General features: G+C 44.0%; 1 protein-coding gene across 2 annotated transcripts; it reads left to right on the top strand.

Annotated features, from left to right (window-relative positions):
- The first annotated feature begins 1,281 nt into the window (after positions 1-1,281).
- Positions 1,282-6,024, top strand: NAA20 (N-alpha-acetyltransferase 20, NatB catalytic subunit). Of its 2 annotated transcripts, NM_001245558.2 has the most exons (6): positions 1,526-1,617; positions 1,749-1,773; positions 1,862-1,952; positions 3,190-3,325; positions 4,263-4,408; positions 5,697-6,022. In NM_001245558.2, the coding sequence occupies exons 1-6, from the start codon at positions 1,565-1,567 to the stop codon at positions 5,780-5,782; spliced, it is 537 nt and encodes a 178-aa protein (NP_001232487.1). In that variant the 5' UTR covers positions 1,526-1,564; the 3' UTR covers positions 5,783-6,022. The 2 variants fall into 2 exon arrangements, with proteins under 2 accessions (XP_030134353.1, NP_001232487.1); XM_030278493.4 differs by lacking the exon at positions 4,263-4,408 and having other exon boundaries at positions 1,282-1,617; positions 5,697-6,024.
- Positions 6,025-14,573: the final 8,549 nt, after the last annotated feature.

The following is a 14,573-nucleotide window of genomic DNA, read 5'->3' as shown; positions in this document are numbered from 1 at the left end:
TAAAGGCTTTACCTTGAGTACAGCAAAGCAGCCCAAAGTCCAGTTTGGCTGGAGAGAGTGTCTTAGTCACGACAGTCAAGTGAACGGTTGAGCTTTTTCTATTCTTAAGGGTGTGTTATTATATTATTCTTGTAGTTCTGCAGTAAAAGAGTGCCTCAAGCAGGAGAGGGCTATAAAGCTATACATTTCCTAACACCTCAAAGGCTTAAGAACCAGCCTTAAAATGGTATATTCCATCTCCCAAGTTTCATATCCCCCTTCACACCTCCACCACAATCCTGAAAAGTATAGTATCTTCCTGCTTCTGGCAACTCTGAAATCCCACATCACTGTTGCACCACAACTACAGACCTTGAATCAAGTTTCTCTTACCAAAGCATTGACCCTTAAGTTATTAGAAATCTGACAGATCTCAAATCTGACAGGCTACGCTCTGTCTGAAGTACCCTTGCCAGCATCTCATGATTATAAATTCCAGGTCAAGAAAGGCCTCTTTCATTGTCCCAAAACATGTACCCATACTCCGTTCACTGCATTGCATGCAGAACTTTCAAGGACAAAAATCAAACCCGCAGTATAGCCTCCAACTTTTGGGCAAACCTTCCTTCACAATAACTAGAGTGATCTGGGTCCCTTGCAGTGATAACATTTGAGTGGAAGTGAGAGGAATGGCACAGCAGGCCATGTGGAGTAGGTGAATGCTTATGGGCATATACTTATGCTCACGGACATCTTGTTTCTTTGTATTTTTGGGTGCCGCAGGAGATGCTGTGCAACGGGTGAGTGGAGTATAGCCCGCTACTGAGGACAGTATTTTTGTGGAAGAGGTCCATGTTGGCTGGCATGACCTCCAGCCTGTGTTTTTGCAAATAATGAAGAGGCACCTACTGCTGATGGCAGCAGCATCCCAGTTAAATAGGTGTTCTTCTTGAGGATGAATTCTGACTCACAGCCCTCTGAAAGCGAAGTTGAAGGGCCAGTGGTCTGAGAGGGCAAGGTGGAAAGACTGCAGGGTGGGACGAGCGAGGTGCTTAAATCAGTGTAGTGGTGAGGGGTGTTCAGGATCAGTGATGTTTTGGTGCTGAGAGCAGCTGTGGGATTCATTCCACATGAGGCGAGCATGTGCTGGGCACGGCAGTTCCAGTGTGTGCCCGATCTCGTCCGGTAGCATCTTTCCGGGTACAGAGCTGTTTTTTCTGCGTACGGTAGTCTCGCATACTGCGGATACGTCGCGTTACGTGTAGCCTGTGAGTGCTCGGGGTGGAGCTGCACAAGCTCACAGCACTCCTGCTCCTGCGGCCGCGCTGGACCCTGCGCCACCGCGCCCCACTGCAGGCCGGCTCGGCCGTGTCCCCCAGGCAGCCCCGCCCCTTCTCGGCCCAGCGCGCTGCGGCTGGCTCAGGCGCGGCCGGGCCGGGGCGGTTCAGCGGGCGGGGCAGGGCTGCGTAGGGGCGGGGGCGCTGTCTGCCGCCTTTCCGCGGCGAGAGCGGCTCCTGGGCGCGCGAGCGTTTCCGGGGCACTCGTCACCGTCGCGCTCAGCGCCAGCGTCGTGATCGCCATCATCATGACAACGCTCCGCGCCTTCACCTGCGACGACCTCTTCCGATTCAACAACATGTGAGCGCCGGCTGTCCCCTCTTCCTGCCCCCGAGCCCTGCGCGCTTCCCCACCCCGCGGGGTGCTCGCGGCGCCCCGCCGGCCGGCCGGGCCTGGGCCCATGCTGAGCGCCGCACTCTCTTCCCCCACAGCAATCTGGACCCGCTGACCGAGACCGTATCCTTCCCACCGGGGCAGGGGCGCGGGACCGGGCGCGGGCGGCGCAGCCGTGGCGGCCGCAGTTGCTCCTTAACTGAGCGGCCAGTACGGGATTCCCTTCTACTTGCAGTACCTCGCCCATTGGCCCGAGTACTTCATCGTCGCCGAGGCGCCCGGCGGGGAGCTGATGGGTTACAGTGAGTGCCGAGTGTTCCGGCGGTAACGTCTCCCTTCGTTGCCTATTTCGGGGATTATAACGCGGGAGCTTTTCTTCGCGTTTGCCAAATGTCCAACATGGAAGAGGAGCCTTGCGTTGCGTCTTCCCGTTTCTTAAATGTCTTAGGGTATTACGCAGGACTCATGGCCGTAGCTTCCAGTTTGATGTTCCTAGCGCAGCGAGGAGCCTTTGCTGTGGTATCATCCACCCGTATTTGGTGAAGGGGTATTTCTGTAATCTGAAATTAAGTCCCTACCCACAGTCACTAAAAGTGCTGGGCTTGGATTTGGCATTGCCCTGTAAGGGAAAGCTCTGAGCCTGGATGTCATTTGCTAATTTGCTGTGGAATATTTGTGTTTTCCGGAAATCATGCCAAAGAGAACTGCCAGGAGATGGGGTGGTACAGAAGTAATGGTTTTTGTAGGGACCCAGGAACTAAAAATATTTGACATACTAAAGCTGAAAGTATGTGTGCTGTGTAGAGCATTTCTCTGTACCCACCACACTTGTTGATTACTAGCAGTGACTGTGATATCTATAAAAGCACAGGACGGAAGTGTGAATGTTCATTAATAAACTAACACTGGACTGGCCCAGTGTAGAAAGGAGAGAAACTAAAAAAAAGCCCCCCAAAACACCATCCCCACCTCCACTTTTTTTTTTTTTTTGTTTGGTTTTTTTGGGTTGGGTTTTTTTTGTTTGTTTGGTTTGGGTTTTTTTTGTGGTTTGTTTTTTGCTCTTTTTTTTTGTTTTCTTTAAACACATCGTGTTTGTGGGTCTTATCTTTCTATTGCCAGACTAGCAAAGCTTCCCAAGCTGTATTCCCCCATAATCTCCAAAAGTCTCAAATAGTTGCTGGGATGATAGTTTCAGGTTTCCAGCCCTCCTTCATTTCAGTCAGATCTTAATTTTGGTTCGGTGAGACTTGTGAGAATTACTTAAAATTTGCATTTAGAAGTCACCTCAAGGAAGGAATTTGCAAACTTGTTTGGTGTTTTTTTACACTAGTCAAAAAACTGCTGTAATATTTGAGCAAAATGACATTTTTAGTGGCTGCTGAATCATAGAGTGAAAAGGTAGACATCTCTGTTTTAGCCTTTATCACAACCATTGTAATGTGTGTTTTTCCATGGCTTATTCCTCTTGTGAAGCTGTCTGGCTGCGGGCAGTGCATTACTCCAAAGGTGCTGCTGTGCTGATGCTCTCTGTGTTCACAGTCATGGGCAAAGCCGAAGGCTCTGTGGCTAGGGAAGAATGGCATGGACACGTTACTGCTCTCTCTGTTGCACCAGAATTTCGACGGCTGGGTTTGGCTGCTAAGCTGATGGAGCTCCTTGAAGAAATTTCAGAAAAGTGAGTAGTATGTCTATCTTAAATTCGTCTTTTAAAATAACATTTAAAAGTAGTATTTCTACAGAAACCTGTCCCTGGTTTACGTGGCAGAATTTTGCTTTACAGGGTGTTCTGATTTTCTGAAATTCCTCATAGTTGGAGAAAAAGAGTTATGAAAGTTGCTTAGGAGTTTAAAATCTCAGGGTCAGCTAACTTGCCAGAGTGAGGAGGGCATAGCCTGAATTCCAGTAGAGATACCATATAAAAGAACATTTCTTTTGACAGGAAAAGAGCTTTGTGAAATATCAGCACTGTTTCCTGTAGGGCCTCCAACATTCTTGTTCAGTAACTGTGGGCTTTGTGCCTGAACAAATTTTGTACTGCAAAGAGTATCTTAGTTTACTTGCCATCCTGTGATTGGTTACTTGTACCTGAGAAAATTTAATGTAGTGTCAGATGAATCCACTGGGAAATGTCCTTAACTGATTTTGGTAGGGCAACCCCACTATGGTTAGTTCCATACTACTGGAAAGTAGCATGATGTTTTGAAAAATTTGCCTTGTGAAATTAAAGGTCTGTCATCTCCTGTTAGGCAACTGAATTTTGTGACTGATTCCACTCCTCCTAATCCAAGCCATCTAAAATGTGGACACTTTCTAAATTGTATTTAGGCCTGTGAGGGCATTTAACTTGTCTTGTTCTTTCTGATCAAATTTCTGAACTCACCGCCTGATGTAGAATGGCCATGTGACAAAAATAAAATTATATCCTTGTCTATGATTGATTTTTCCCTTGGTAAATGAGCATATCTGTTATTACATTGGCAAAGGTGTTTAATTAGTATACTACGTTGGACTTGCTTTGGTTTCATTACAATTTATGGGTTGTTACTTAGAAATGCATTTACCTGCCATTTCTTAATGTGGTTTTGTTTGTTTCTTTTCCTCCCCTGCTAAAGAAAGGGTGGATTTTTTGTCGATCTCTTTGTGAGAGTATCAAATCAGGTTGCTGTAAATATGTATAAACAACTAGGCTACAGTGTGTACCGAACAGTCTTAGAGTACTACTCAGCTAGCAGTGGGGAGCCAGATGAAGATGCTTATGGTAAGTTCTTGTTTGGTCTCAAATTGAATGGAACTATTCTTATGTTGAGTGTTCCTGGGCTTGTTTGTAAGACTATTACTATGTTTTATATGAAGCATATAAAAAAACCATGAAACAATTTCAGATAGTTGCTGAATAATGGGATTTTTGTATATTTTTTATTTTTGTAACTTTTCCTACTTAAGATTACATCAGTTACAAAACTTAGTCTTGCCATTTACACATTTTGTAGCATCTCTGGCAAAATCAGCTGCAGAACAAGAATACACGAGAAGGAATTTCAGTGCTTTCTTCCTTTCATCCCATAATAGGGACTTGAAACTTTGTTTTTCTCAGATATCTACTATAAATTAACAATTGTCAGCATTCAGCAATGGCAAAGAATTGGGTAACATTGTCAATTTAAAAGGAAGGAACATGGAAATTCAAGTATGTTAATGTTAATTATGTTAACAAAAGTGAACTACCAGGTGCTTCTTCTTTCCAGGTCCTTTTAAAAATTATCTTCCCAAAGGATTACATGGCCAGGCTATGTATCGTTTCTGTTCTTCCACTGTTTATTTGATGTGTAGGAGCACTGTGAAATACAAAGGCTCAAATAAACACCTACCATTGCTGCATGTTACTTAAGTCATATATTTGTCTCTTTAGCTTGTCATTTCCTTTCCATTTGGCTGAGTTTCATGCAGTGCTTTATATCAGTTGCTGTCATTGCCATTGAGCAACATTAAGGACAGCAGTGTGTCCTGAGGAGAGCAACCAAGATGGTGTGATGTCTCAAGAGCAAGATTTAGGAGGAGCAGCTGATGTCAATGAGTTTGTGCCACTTGCAGGAAAGAATGCTGATGCATGTCCTTGTCACAGTCTGTAACTTCCAAGGACAGCAGAGGGGGGGAGGTTGATCTCCTCCCTCTGGCGACCAGTGGCAGGACCTGAGGAGATGGACCAAAGCTGTGTCAGGGAGTGTTCAGACTGGATGTTAGAAGGCTCTTCACTGAGATGGTGGTTGGTAACTGCAATAGTCTCTCCAGGGAAAAGGTCATGACACCAAGCCCATCAGAGTTCAAGGAATATCTGCACAATGCTCCTAATCATACAGTATAATTTTAGGTAGTACTGTGTGGAGCAGGGAGTTGCATCCTTATGGGTCTCTTCCAATTTGAGGTAGTCTTACGATTCTAGGAAATTTTCTTCATTAAAAATTATCTTATTTTAATGGAGAATTCACTTATTATGGCTTTGTACAATGACTGCATTACTATAATAACATTTTTTCCTGTTGCTATAGATATGAGAAAAGCTCTTTCCAGAGATACAGAGAAGAAATCAGTTATACCTCTGCCTCATCCTGTGAGACCAGAAGACATCGAGTAACTTTAAGCTGTGGTTCTCATGCAATTTACTAAGGGTCAGGTTCCATCTCCTGTAACCCCCAACAACTTACGGATAAGAAGTTTTAGGCCAAATGTTTTTCCCATAAAATGCTAAAAAGCAATGTTGAGAAGCTGACTAATACTGCTTATATTGGTAATGGCTGTATACTGCCACACTTACTCTATTATTTTTACTTTCACATGTTGGAGATTTGGAGACTATTAAAATGGAATTACCTCCTGTATGGTCTTTTCTTGGTTTTCTTGCTGCAGCTGGAATTTATTTCTGTTTCAGGAAATATCTCATTGTATAGTCTGTACTTTAACAGTTGCCATGCCAGGTTATTTGTGGTGGAAAAAGGCAAATGAAGCCAGGACACTCAACTAGGATGCCCCAAATCCCTGCCAATCACAGGTTGCGAAATAAAAAAATTAAAAAAAAAAAAAAAAAAAAAAACACAAAAAAACCCCCAGAAAAACCAGTTAAAAAAATGCTAGAAGCTCAGGTACAAAAATACCAAATACCCAGCCTACAAGAATACCAAAAGCTCCCCCTACAAGAAACTAGGTTCTAAAATAGAACCCTAGTTGTATTTTTGTTCAAAACCCTAGTTTCAAAATAATAGACAACAAAATGCCAAAATACCAAAGAAAATCAGGTTTCAAAATCACAGATTTTAAAAAACAGAATTTTAACCTAACCCAAGTGCCACCCCTGCCTTGGGCAGGGACACAATCCACTATTCCAGGTTGCTCCAAGCCCTGTCCAGCTTGTCCTTGGGCACTGCCAGGGATCCAGGGGCAGCCACAGCTGCTCTGGGCACCCTATGCCAGGCCTGCCCAGCCTCACAGTCAGGAATTCCTTCCTAATGCCTAATCTAAATCTGCCCACCTTCAGTTTAAGGCCATTTTTCTTGTGTCCTATCACTACACTCTTGTCCATGATACCCCTCCAGCCTTTTTCTAAGCCCCCTTGAAGTACTGGAAGGGGCACCAAAGTCTCCCTGGAACCTTCTCTTCTCCAGGCTGACCAGCCATAATTCTCTCAACCTCTCAACCCTTCTTCCCACCCTGAATGAACATTTTAAATGTGGTGATCCTTACTGTAAAACAGCAGTGCTCTGCTAAGTCACCTGCGATCACCTTTTACATATGTTTATTCACGTCCATTTCAGAAAGGCATATAACTTTGATTAAATACCTTAATAATTGAAAGGTTTTTTTTTTGTTTTGCTTTGTTATGTGTTGAGGAATTATTGTTATTCAGAATCTTTAACTTAGATATATGTTTTATTTGTAGTTTGTTTTTAATAGCTTCAAATTTTAATCAGATTTAAATCTAGGGCTGATGAACTTCTACTAACTGGCATTTTTCTTGCAGAAAAAACAAGAGCTTTTTGACTTCCTTTGTAGAGTCAAGAAATGAAATATTAAAAACCTAAATACTGAACATTTTTTCAGTGATCAAATCACGCTTTATGTATTTTACAAAATATTCCCAGTCACATGATTTTCCCCAGAATGGAGAAGAGATCTATGGCTTAGTGGAATAGCACAGTTTCCCTCAAAGACAGAGCAGACTAGTACAGAAAACCTGCAGCCCATGGGATGGGCTCAGTGTTCTCTCCCAGCAGGCCAAAGGCAGTCATTTTTGGTGTACAGAGGTGTCTTTGTTCATGCTGACAACGAGGAGTGACAGGTTCTCTCACTGCAGGTGGTGAGCAGAGGGGAGCCTCTCTCTACTAGATCATGACTTTAGGAACCCAGGTATTTAGTGGCTACAGAAAATGTGTCTGAAAAATCTAAAGATTTTTCCTAAGTCAAAATCCTGTGCCACTTGTTGGCCTTTCTCTTTCAGCTGTGAATCTGAAGAGCAATAAGGTGAAACAACTCCAGTGCATTAACTCCCTTATCTTACTCCTGTCACAATTTTGGGTTTCTGACAGGATGGGTATATTGATTTCATGGAATCATGAAATCAATGAAATGAATCAATGAAACGTGGCTGCCCTCGGCCTCGTTCTCCGAGGGAAGATGGAGCAGAAATTGCGGTGGTATTTCAAGCTCTGTGATGTAGATGGCAATGGCTGCATTGATCAACATGAACTGCTCAACATCATCAAGGTGAATCTGCAGGGGTCTGTGTTATTGCCTCTTTCTTTAAAGACAAATCTTACAAATAAGACCTTTGCTGTTTCCCATATGGATGATCATGGTTGAGACCTTTAAAAGCATTCCTTCTCTAAGCAGAATTCCCCACCACTGTATAATGCAATACGCAGACTTGACAGACTCTTTATTAGCACAGTTTATGTTACAGCATAGCTTAACAATAAAATTATTTTAGCTGCCTGTGACCTACATTGCCCTTTCCCAAGTTGCAGACCTAATTTCACTTTCGAAGTTTCAGACCATGTGACTGTCAGTTGTTATTTCTGCAATGTGTCCTTCATATGGCCTTTTCCCCATGAGAAGTTGGCTTTTTTGAATCAGCTCCTAAATATCAACATAATAAAACATTTCTGACTCTGGTGAATAGCTTTGGGTGTCCCAAGGAGGGCTGGGTTCCTCAGCAGGGGACTTAGGAGTTGGTGCTGATTCTGCTTTTTCAGAAGGTGTATCAAAGTGTGCTACCAAAAGGACTATTTTCTCCAGGGGAAAGCTTTCTCTCAATGACCATCAATGCATGTATGTGTTTTAATCGTGTAACCAGATGGATTAAGAAAAGCCAATACCCGTAGCAGATTTCTGTTGGATCTGTGTCTGTGAGAAGTGGGCTGTGTGCTGGAGAAAGACACTGTTGAAGAGTGGCAACAGCAGCAGGTGTGAGCTGTGAGGATGAGGAGGGCTCAGAGCAGCCCCAGGTGTGAGCTGTGAAGATGACGAGGAGGGGGGCTGCTCCTGCCGGGGGGAGGTTATTTTAGGGCGAGGGTTTGCCTTATTTGGCTTTTGCATGGAGCTGGTGGAGAAGAGGAGTTTATGGGGGGCTCCCGGGGCTGTCTCATGGAAGGACGGTGAGCGCTTCGGACAGGGTCTGGGGGATCACCTGGATACGCACTTGGATACGTGGAGCATTGCTCAAAGGAGGAGCCGAGGGACAAACCTTTGTGCCGAGAAGCAGCAGCCAAACAGGTGAGCCAGTGCGCCGGTGCTCCCAGGGGAAAAAAAAAAAAAAAAAAAAAAAAGATTCTGAAGACAAGAGAAATTCAGATTGAGGGCACCGGCTTCTCTTCCATTATTAGCCGTTTCTGAACTAGTGGGGGATCTTCTTTCACTTGTGGTTTTGAGGATATTTGTTGAAGGAAAACCTGCTTTTTCCAGGGTGTTAGGGATGTCACAGGGGAGACAGGGAAACCCTGTGTTCTCTGTTAAATGGAAGGGGAAAAATATTGTTGTCAAATGATGGGCTTGACTTGAGGTAGCCCCCCCCGACCCTTTTCATCATCCTGAGGTTGATTGAAATGGAGGGGGCAGTCCTCTTGTCCCTCCTTTTACAGGGTTTGGATTGAGGTACAAATCCCCCTTTTGCCATAATTTGAGGAAAACCCCATCTTTTCTGGTCCTCTAGGGGATGAAATTGAAGGGGAGGCAACATTTCTTTGCCCTTGTTGAAGTGAGGTGAGCTCCTGAGCGAGGCGTCAGTTTCGGGGCTTCAAAGGAAGGAAGGCGCAGCTGTGGCAGCGCTGGCAGGGTGGGCATGGGGCTGCGCCGCTGCATTTGGGGCGCTTCTTCTGCCCCTGGCCCGGCAGCGAAGGGTCCGGCGCGGGAGCCCCGCTGGCAGTGGCTGGGGATGGCCGAGGCGGGAGGGGAGTTTGGCGCGGCGGGGCTGCCGCGGGACTGCCGGAGCCGCGCCGGTGCGAGCCGTGCGGAGCCGAGGGGAGCTTTGGCCGGGCCGGCGGGCGGGGCAGGCGGCGTGGGCGCTGCGCCGGTGCCGGCCGGTGCCGGCCGCTCCGTCCGCTCCGGGCGCGGGGCTCGGGCGCCGCCGGGGCCCCCCGGGCCCGGTGCCGGCCCCGCCGGGCCGGGGGGAGCGGGCGGGGATCTCCCGGCGCGGCGCCGCCTGTGCCTGCCGGAGGAGCCGCTTTCCGCCCGCTGCCGGGAGCCGCGCTCCGCCCGCTGCCGGGAGCGCTGGTTTTCATTTTCCAGAGTTCCTTGCTGTGGTGGTTTTGAGGAACTTAGTGGATCGTTTTCTTTTGTTCGTAGTTGGTGTATGAGAAAGGTCATGGTGTACTTGTTGTTGTTACGGTTCTTGGTTCATGTGCTGATGACAAGGGTTTTTTTGGATTGAGTTTGTTGTTGGATTTTTTTTTTTTTTGGTGGGATATGTTGGGTTTTTTATTTGTTTTTATATTATAAAAATACAGTTGTAGTTATCTTCTTAAAGGATTTTTTTTTTAAGGTTTACTGTGGTTTTTATGGGTCGTAGCATGAAGTACAGGGTTGTTTTTTAATTAGGCTGTGGTGGCTTTTATTAGCGTGCGTATGTAGTGGATTTTTTGGTGGGTTTGGGGTAGTGTCCTGTAGTCAATTAGTAAGTTTTTTTTTTTGTTTTTTTTTTTTAATATTGATAATTGCATTCTTGTTAATTCTCTTATAGAGGTTTTATTCATTTGGTTTGTTTAATTGTCGTGAATGTTTTATTGTTACCGGTAATTTGGGAGTTATTGTTTATGGTTACATTTATTTTTTGGTGATGTGTTTATTTCTAGGTGGTATTTGTATTTTGATGGTTTGAGGCATTATGGCTTTATTGAGTTAGGAATAATTTCTGGTGTTGTTAATTTAAGTTTATTTATTTGGGTTTTTGTTTTAGTTTGATGTATTTGTTGGTTGCTTTTTATTAGTGGGTTTTTTTTTAGGAACGTGTGTATTTATATGGTGGGTTTTTTTAGGTAGTTTTTTATTTGGGTACTTATCTTTTTCTTGTCTAGTGATTTAGAATATTTTAATATTGTTTATTACTTTAGTTTTTAAAGTTAAATTAGACTACTGGTTACTCTTCGAGTTAGTGTAGAGGTGTGGTTTTCATTTTTAGTAGCTTTCAGGGTCTGTTGTACGGTTTGAAGTTTAGTAAGCTGGTTGGACTTCTTTTTCTAGTGGGTTTTGTAATTCATTTTCTATGTATGTTTTGGTTTCTATGGGTTGTTTTTTATTTTTGTTTCATTTTTGTGATGTGTCTCACGAAGAACTGTTAGTGAAGAGTGTAGCGTGGGTTTATTTTTTGCTGGTAGTTGGTTCTACGGTGGTGTATTTTTAGTTTGTGTTGTTTGGTTTTGGGTTTCTTTTGTTAGAGATTAAAGTTTTTATTCTGGGGTTAATTTGTTATTATTTTTAAGGATTTAGGGCGATTGAGATTTTTGATATGGATGTCCTGTATGATAAGAGTTAATTTATTTGCTTTATGTGGAATTGATGGCGGGGTAGGAGACATTTCTGTATAGAATGTGTATTTTAATCATAGTATTAAAATAATACTGTGGTAAGAGGGGCTGTGTTTTATTGTTTGTTTTCGAGGTGGTTTGGCATTTTCTTATAGGTTGGCGGGTTTTTTTGTTGGCTCGTGGAGCCATTCTGACTTTTTTGGATGAAATTGGTGGGAATTTGATGTTTCTTTTGTTATTTTATTTTTAGGAATTGGATCTTTTCAGTAGGCTTTTTCATTTTGCTTTTTTTTTTTTTGTTTTGTGGTGTAATAGTATTTTAGAAGAATTTGGATGATTTTAAAAAATATTTTTGTTATACTTTTCATCTAATATTGTTGGATTATTACAGATGTTTTGGAGTTTTCTTTTTAAGTTTCATTTGGATGAATTTATGCTAGATGGTAGGACTGTGTTTTTATTTTTGGGGTAGTTGGTTGTAGGTATATGTTTTTCAAGTGAAGGTAAATCAAGGTTTGTATTCGGTTGTTAGAGGAATGGAGAAAAATGTATTGGTAATGTTAACAGTGGTGTGTTATTTTGTGGTTTTTCATTTTAGTTTGTATTGGAGATTTAATAAGTTTGGTACAGTAGTGTTTAATGGTGGAGTTATTTAAGGTATGATAGTTTATAGTTAATTCTTATTTGTTTTAGATTTGTGTGTAGGTTAGAGGAGGTTGTTGAAGGGTGAGTGGGTTTTGTAGATGAATTTTAATGTTTCAGTTTATAGAGCATTTTTTGGATGGGAGTTACAGTATTTTGAGTTGTTTGGTGTCGCTGGTGATGTATTGTTGAGGTGGTAAGGAGTATTTGTTGGGTTTTTTTAAAGAAGGTTTATTGTTGATAGTTTTAGATAGTTGTGGTGGGTTGCTTAATTGTTTTATGTTTTTTGGCTTTTTAGTAGTTATTTTAAATATGTTTGAGTTTTTGGGGTTTATTGAAATACTTGATTTTGAGGAAGATCCTGTTTAGAATGTATGATTTTTTTTTGGCTTAAAAGTTTTTTTTTTTTTTTTTTTGTGAGGTTTATTTTTTTTTCCTTACTGCTATATTTTGTGATATTTGTGTTAGGTTAGTAATAGGAATAGCTTTACTTTTATATGTTGAAATGAGGGTAGTGTGTACTGCGTTCTGGTGTTCATAAAGGTTTAATATTTCTGTGGTTCTGATGTGTTAGGTTAATGAATTTATAAAGTTTACAAGAATTTTTTTGTTTTTATTTTGATACAGGCAGGGTTTTCTTAGTTTTAAGGATTTGTTTGGCATAATTAAGAGGCCTTATTGAGGGGATAGAACAGGGTGTCTCTGTTAATCTATTTGGCAATTTGAATATTGGGTAAATAAAGTTAATATTTTGGTAGAATTTTTAGGTTTTGTTTATTTATTTATGAATTTGTGTGCCTACAGCTGTAGTGTCTCTGCTGCAACTCCAAGTATCCATTCATGTTTGTGTGCATTAGGCGGTCCAGTCGTGTAACACCGAGACCCCCTCTGCAACCAGCCCGCAGACCCGCTCCTTCAACCTCGTGGGAATTCGGGAAGCGGCACACGGCTCTGCGAGGAAGCCTTGATCTTTGTCACTGGAAGGTGTCACACAGGGAGCCTTCAGGAGCGGCCGAGGAGTTGCTGTAAGTCAGGCAACCATTAATGAGGGGGAGCCAGGGTCCACTCGAGTTTTGGGAACGCCACATCACCTTGTCTCCTCTTCAGCCAGGCAGACCCTGCCAGGAGGGCGAGGGCAAAGCGTGCGGCCCGAGGAGCCCGGCGTTCTTAGGAGAATGGCGAGTAGCAGAATTGCTGGTTTGTGGCTGCTGAGCAGCTGAGATCATGCAGTGATGTTTGCTGTTCTTGATTGTAGCTGAGCAAGGGACCACAGCCTGCTGACCATAAGACATTCCCAGCTGTCGAGGCAGCCTCCATTTGCACAGGATGTGGATTCTCATCCCCGGATGCCGGAGAGATAAGTCGAGGGCTAAGGCCCACAGAGGGGACAAAGGCAACGTGCTGGGAGGGCCTATTGAATCAGCTCTGGGGGCGGGCATGTGCAAGAAGGGTCCCCTTAGGCCACCTAAAGGGAAAATGTCTATTTGGATCTCGGTGCTGAAGCGTGCAGGGCAGACCAGTTCCAGTGCGTGTCCTGTCACTGGTCTCTGGTGCACTCTGTGTTGTTTGGGTCTCTCAGTCCTTGCACACATTCTTCTCATTGAAAGCTCTCTCTCCCTGTCCTGTCCCCTCGTTTGTCACGTCCTGTCCTGTGTCACCAGTGTCTGCACTCATTTGTCCAGGAACTGCTCTGCCCTGCTGCATAGCCTGTAATAGCACAAGCCCCGGGACTTGAAATTTGTAATTCAAGGGTGTAGTTGGGATCTAGATTCTATTGGGAGATTGACATAACATTTTTGGTGCTGTTAAGTTGTCCTGCAGCTGTTTGACACTAGTTCTAACTTCCTTTCAGATGCAGACAGTTCAAATCTGTGGTAGAGAGCGCCAGTCCTGGGTAAAGGTGTTGGCATAAGCAGGTCAGTCATTGTTTGCATTTGCAGAAGCCTAAATCGTGACTGCGTTACAGCAGTGTTCTTTGCCTTTATTTTTAGGAGGTCCAGGCAGATAGCAGCAGTCAAGGCCCATTGTGCTAGGTGAGCAGTGGAGAGAAGCTGTTGTTTTTGCTCAGGTTTCGGTTTTTGGTGCAACTGTAAGCATGCATTCTTGTTTGTGTACTTTAGGGAATCCCTTCGGAGTACGCATAGCACCTGTCACCAGCTGGCCAATGGACTGGGTTTCCTGTGCTTTATGAGACCTCTGGAAGTATAGCGGGACTCTGTGATGAAGCCTAAAAATTTTGTATTTCAGGGTCCCAACCTGGTAGCCCAGAGGAGTGGACAAGGAATTGCGGTGAGTCTGGGATGTAGGGAGGAGGAGCGTGGGTACACTCAAGTTTCAGCAATGCCACGTCACCCCCTCTCCACTTAACCGTGCTGTACCCATAGGTGATGCTGTTGGCCTCCAAGCACGCCTGAAGTGTGTGGCCTGGGCACTCTGAGGAGGATGGTGAGTAGCAGAATTACCAGGTTTTGGCCGATGTGCTGTTAAGATTGTGCACTGATGTTTGGTTTTCTTTCTGTGGGCAGACCAAGAGGTGACAGCTGGAACTTAGCAGGCAGGCAGACGGCCTTCTTCTGCAGCCAACAGGGATTTACATCCCCAGATATGTGCAAGATAAGTGGAGTGTTACGACCTACAGAGTGGATGGAAGCGCGGTGCTGGCTTGGGCCTTTCTAGAAGGGGTTTTTTTGTCTGTTTTGGGGATGGGGATGTCCAAGAAGCATTTCCCTAGTCCTCCTAAAGGGAAAATGTCTGTTTTGGTCTCAGTGCTGA

The sequence above is a fragment of the Taeniopygia guttata genome, chromosome 8 (genome assembly GCF_048771995.1).
Source record: "Taeniopygia guttata chromosome 8, bTaeGut7.mat, whole genome shotgun sequence".
Classification (NCBI taxonomy): Eukaryota; Metazoa; Chordata; class Aves; order Passeriformes; family Estrildidae; genus Taeniopygia; species Taeniopygia guttata.
This window is presented reverse-complemented; position numbering and strand designations above follow the sequence as displayed.

What these genes read in the sequence shown, in the direction of transcription:
- NAA20 (NM_001245558.2), top strand. Translation starts at nt 1,565, where the DNA reads ATGACAACGCTCCGCGCCTTCACCTGCGACGACCTCTTCCGATTCAAC. An exon ending in CTCTTCCGATTCAACAACAT is followed by an intron (nt 1,618 to 1,748) that starts GTGAGCGCCGGC and finishes CTTCCCCCACAG; the next exon opens with CAATCTGGACCCGCTGACCG. An exon ending in GCCAGATGAAGATGCTTATG is followed by an intron (nt 4,409 to 5,696) that starts GTAAGTTCTTGT and finishes CTGTTGCTATAG; the next exon opens with ATATGAGAAAAGCTCTTTCC.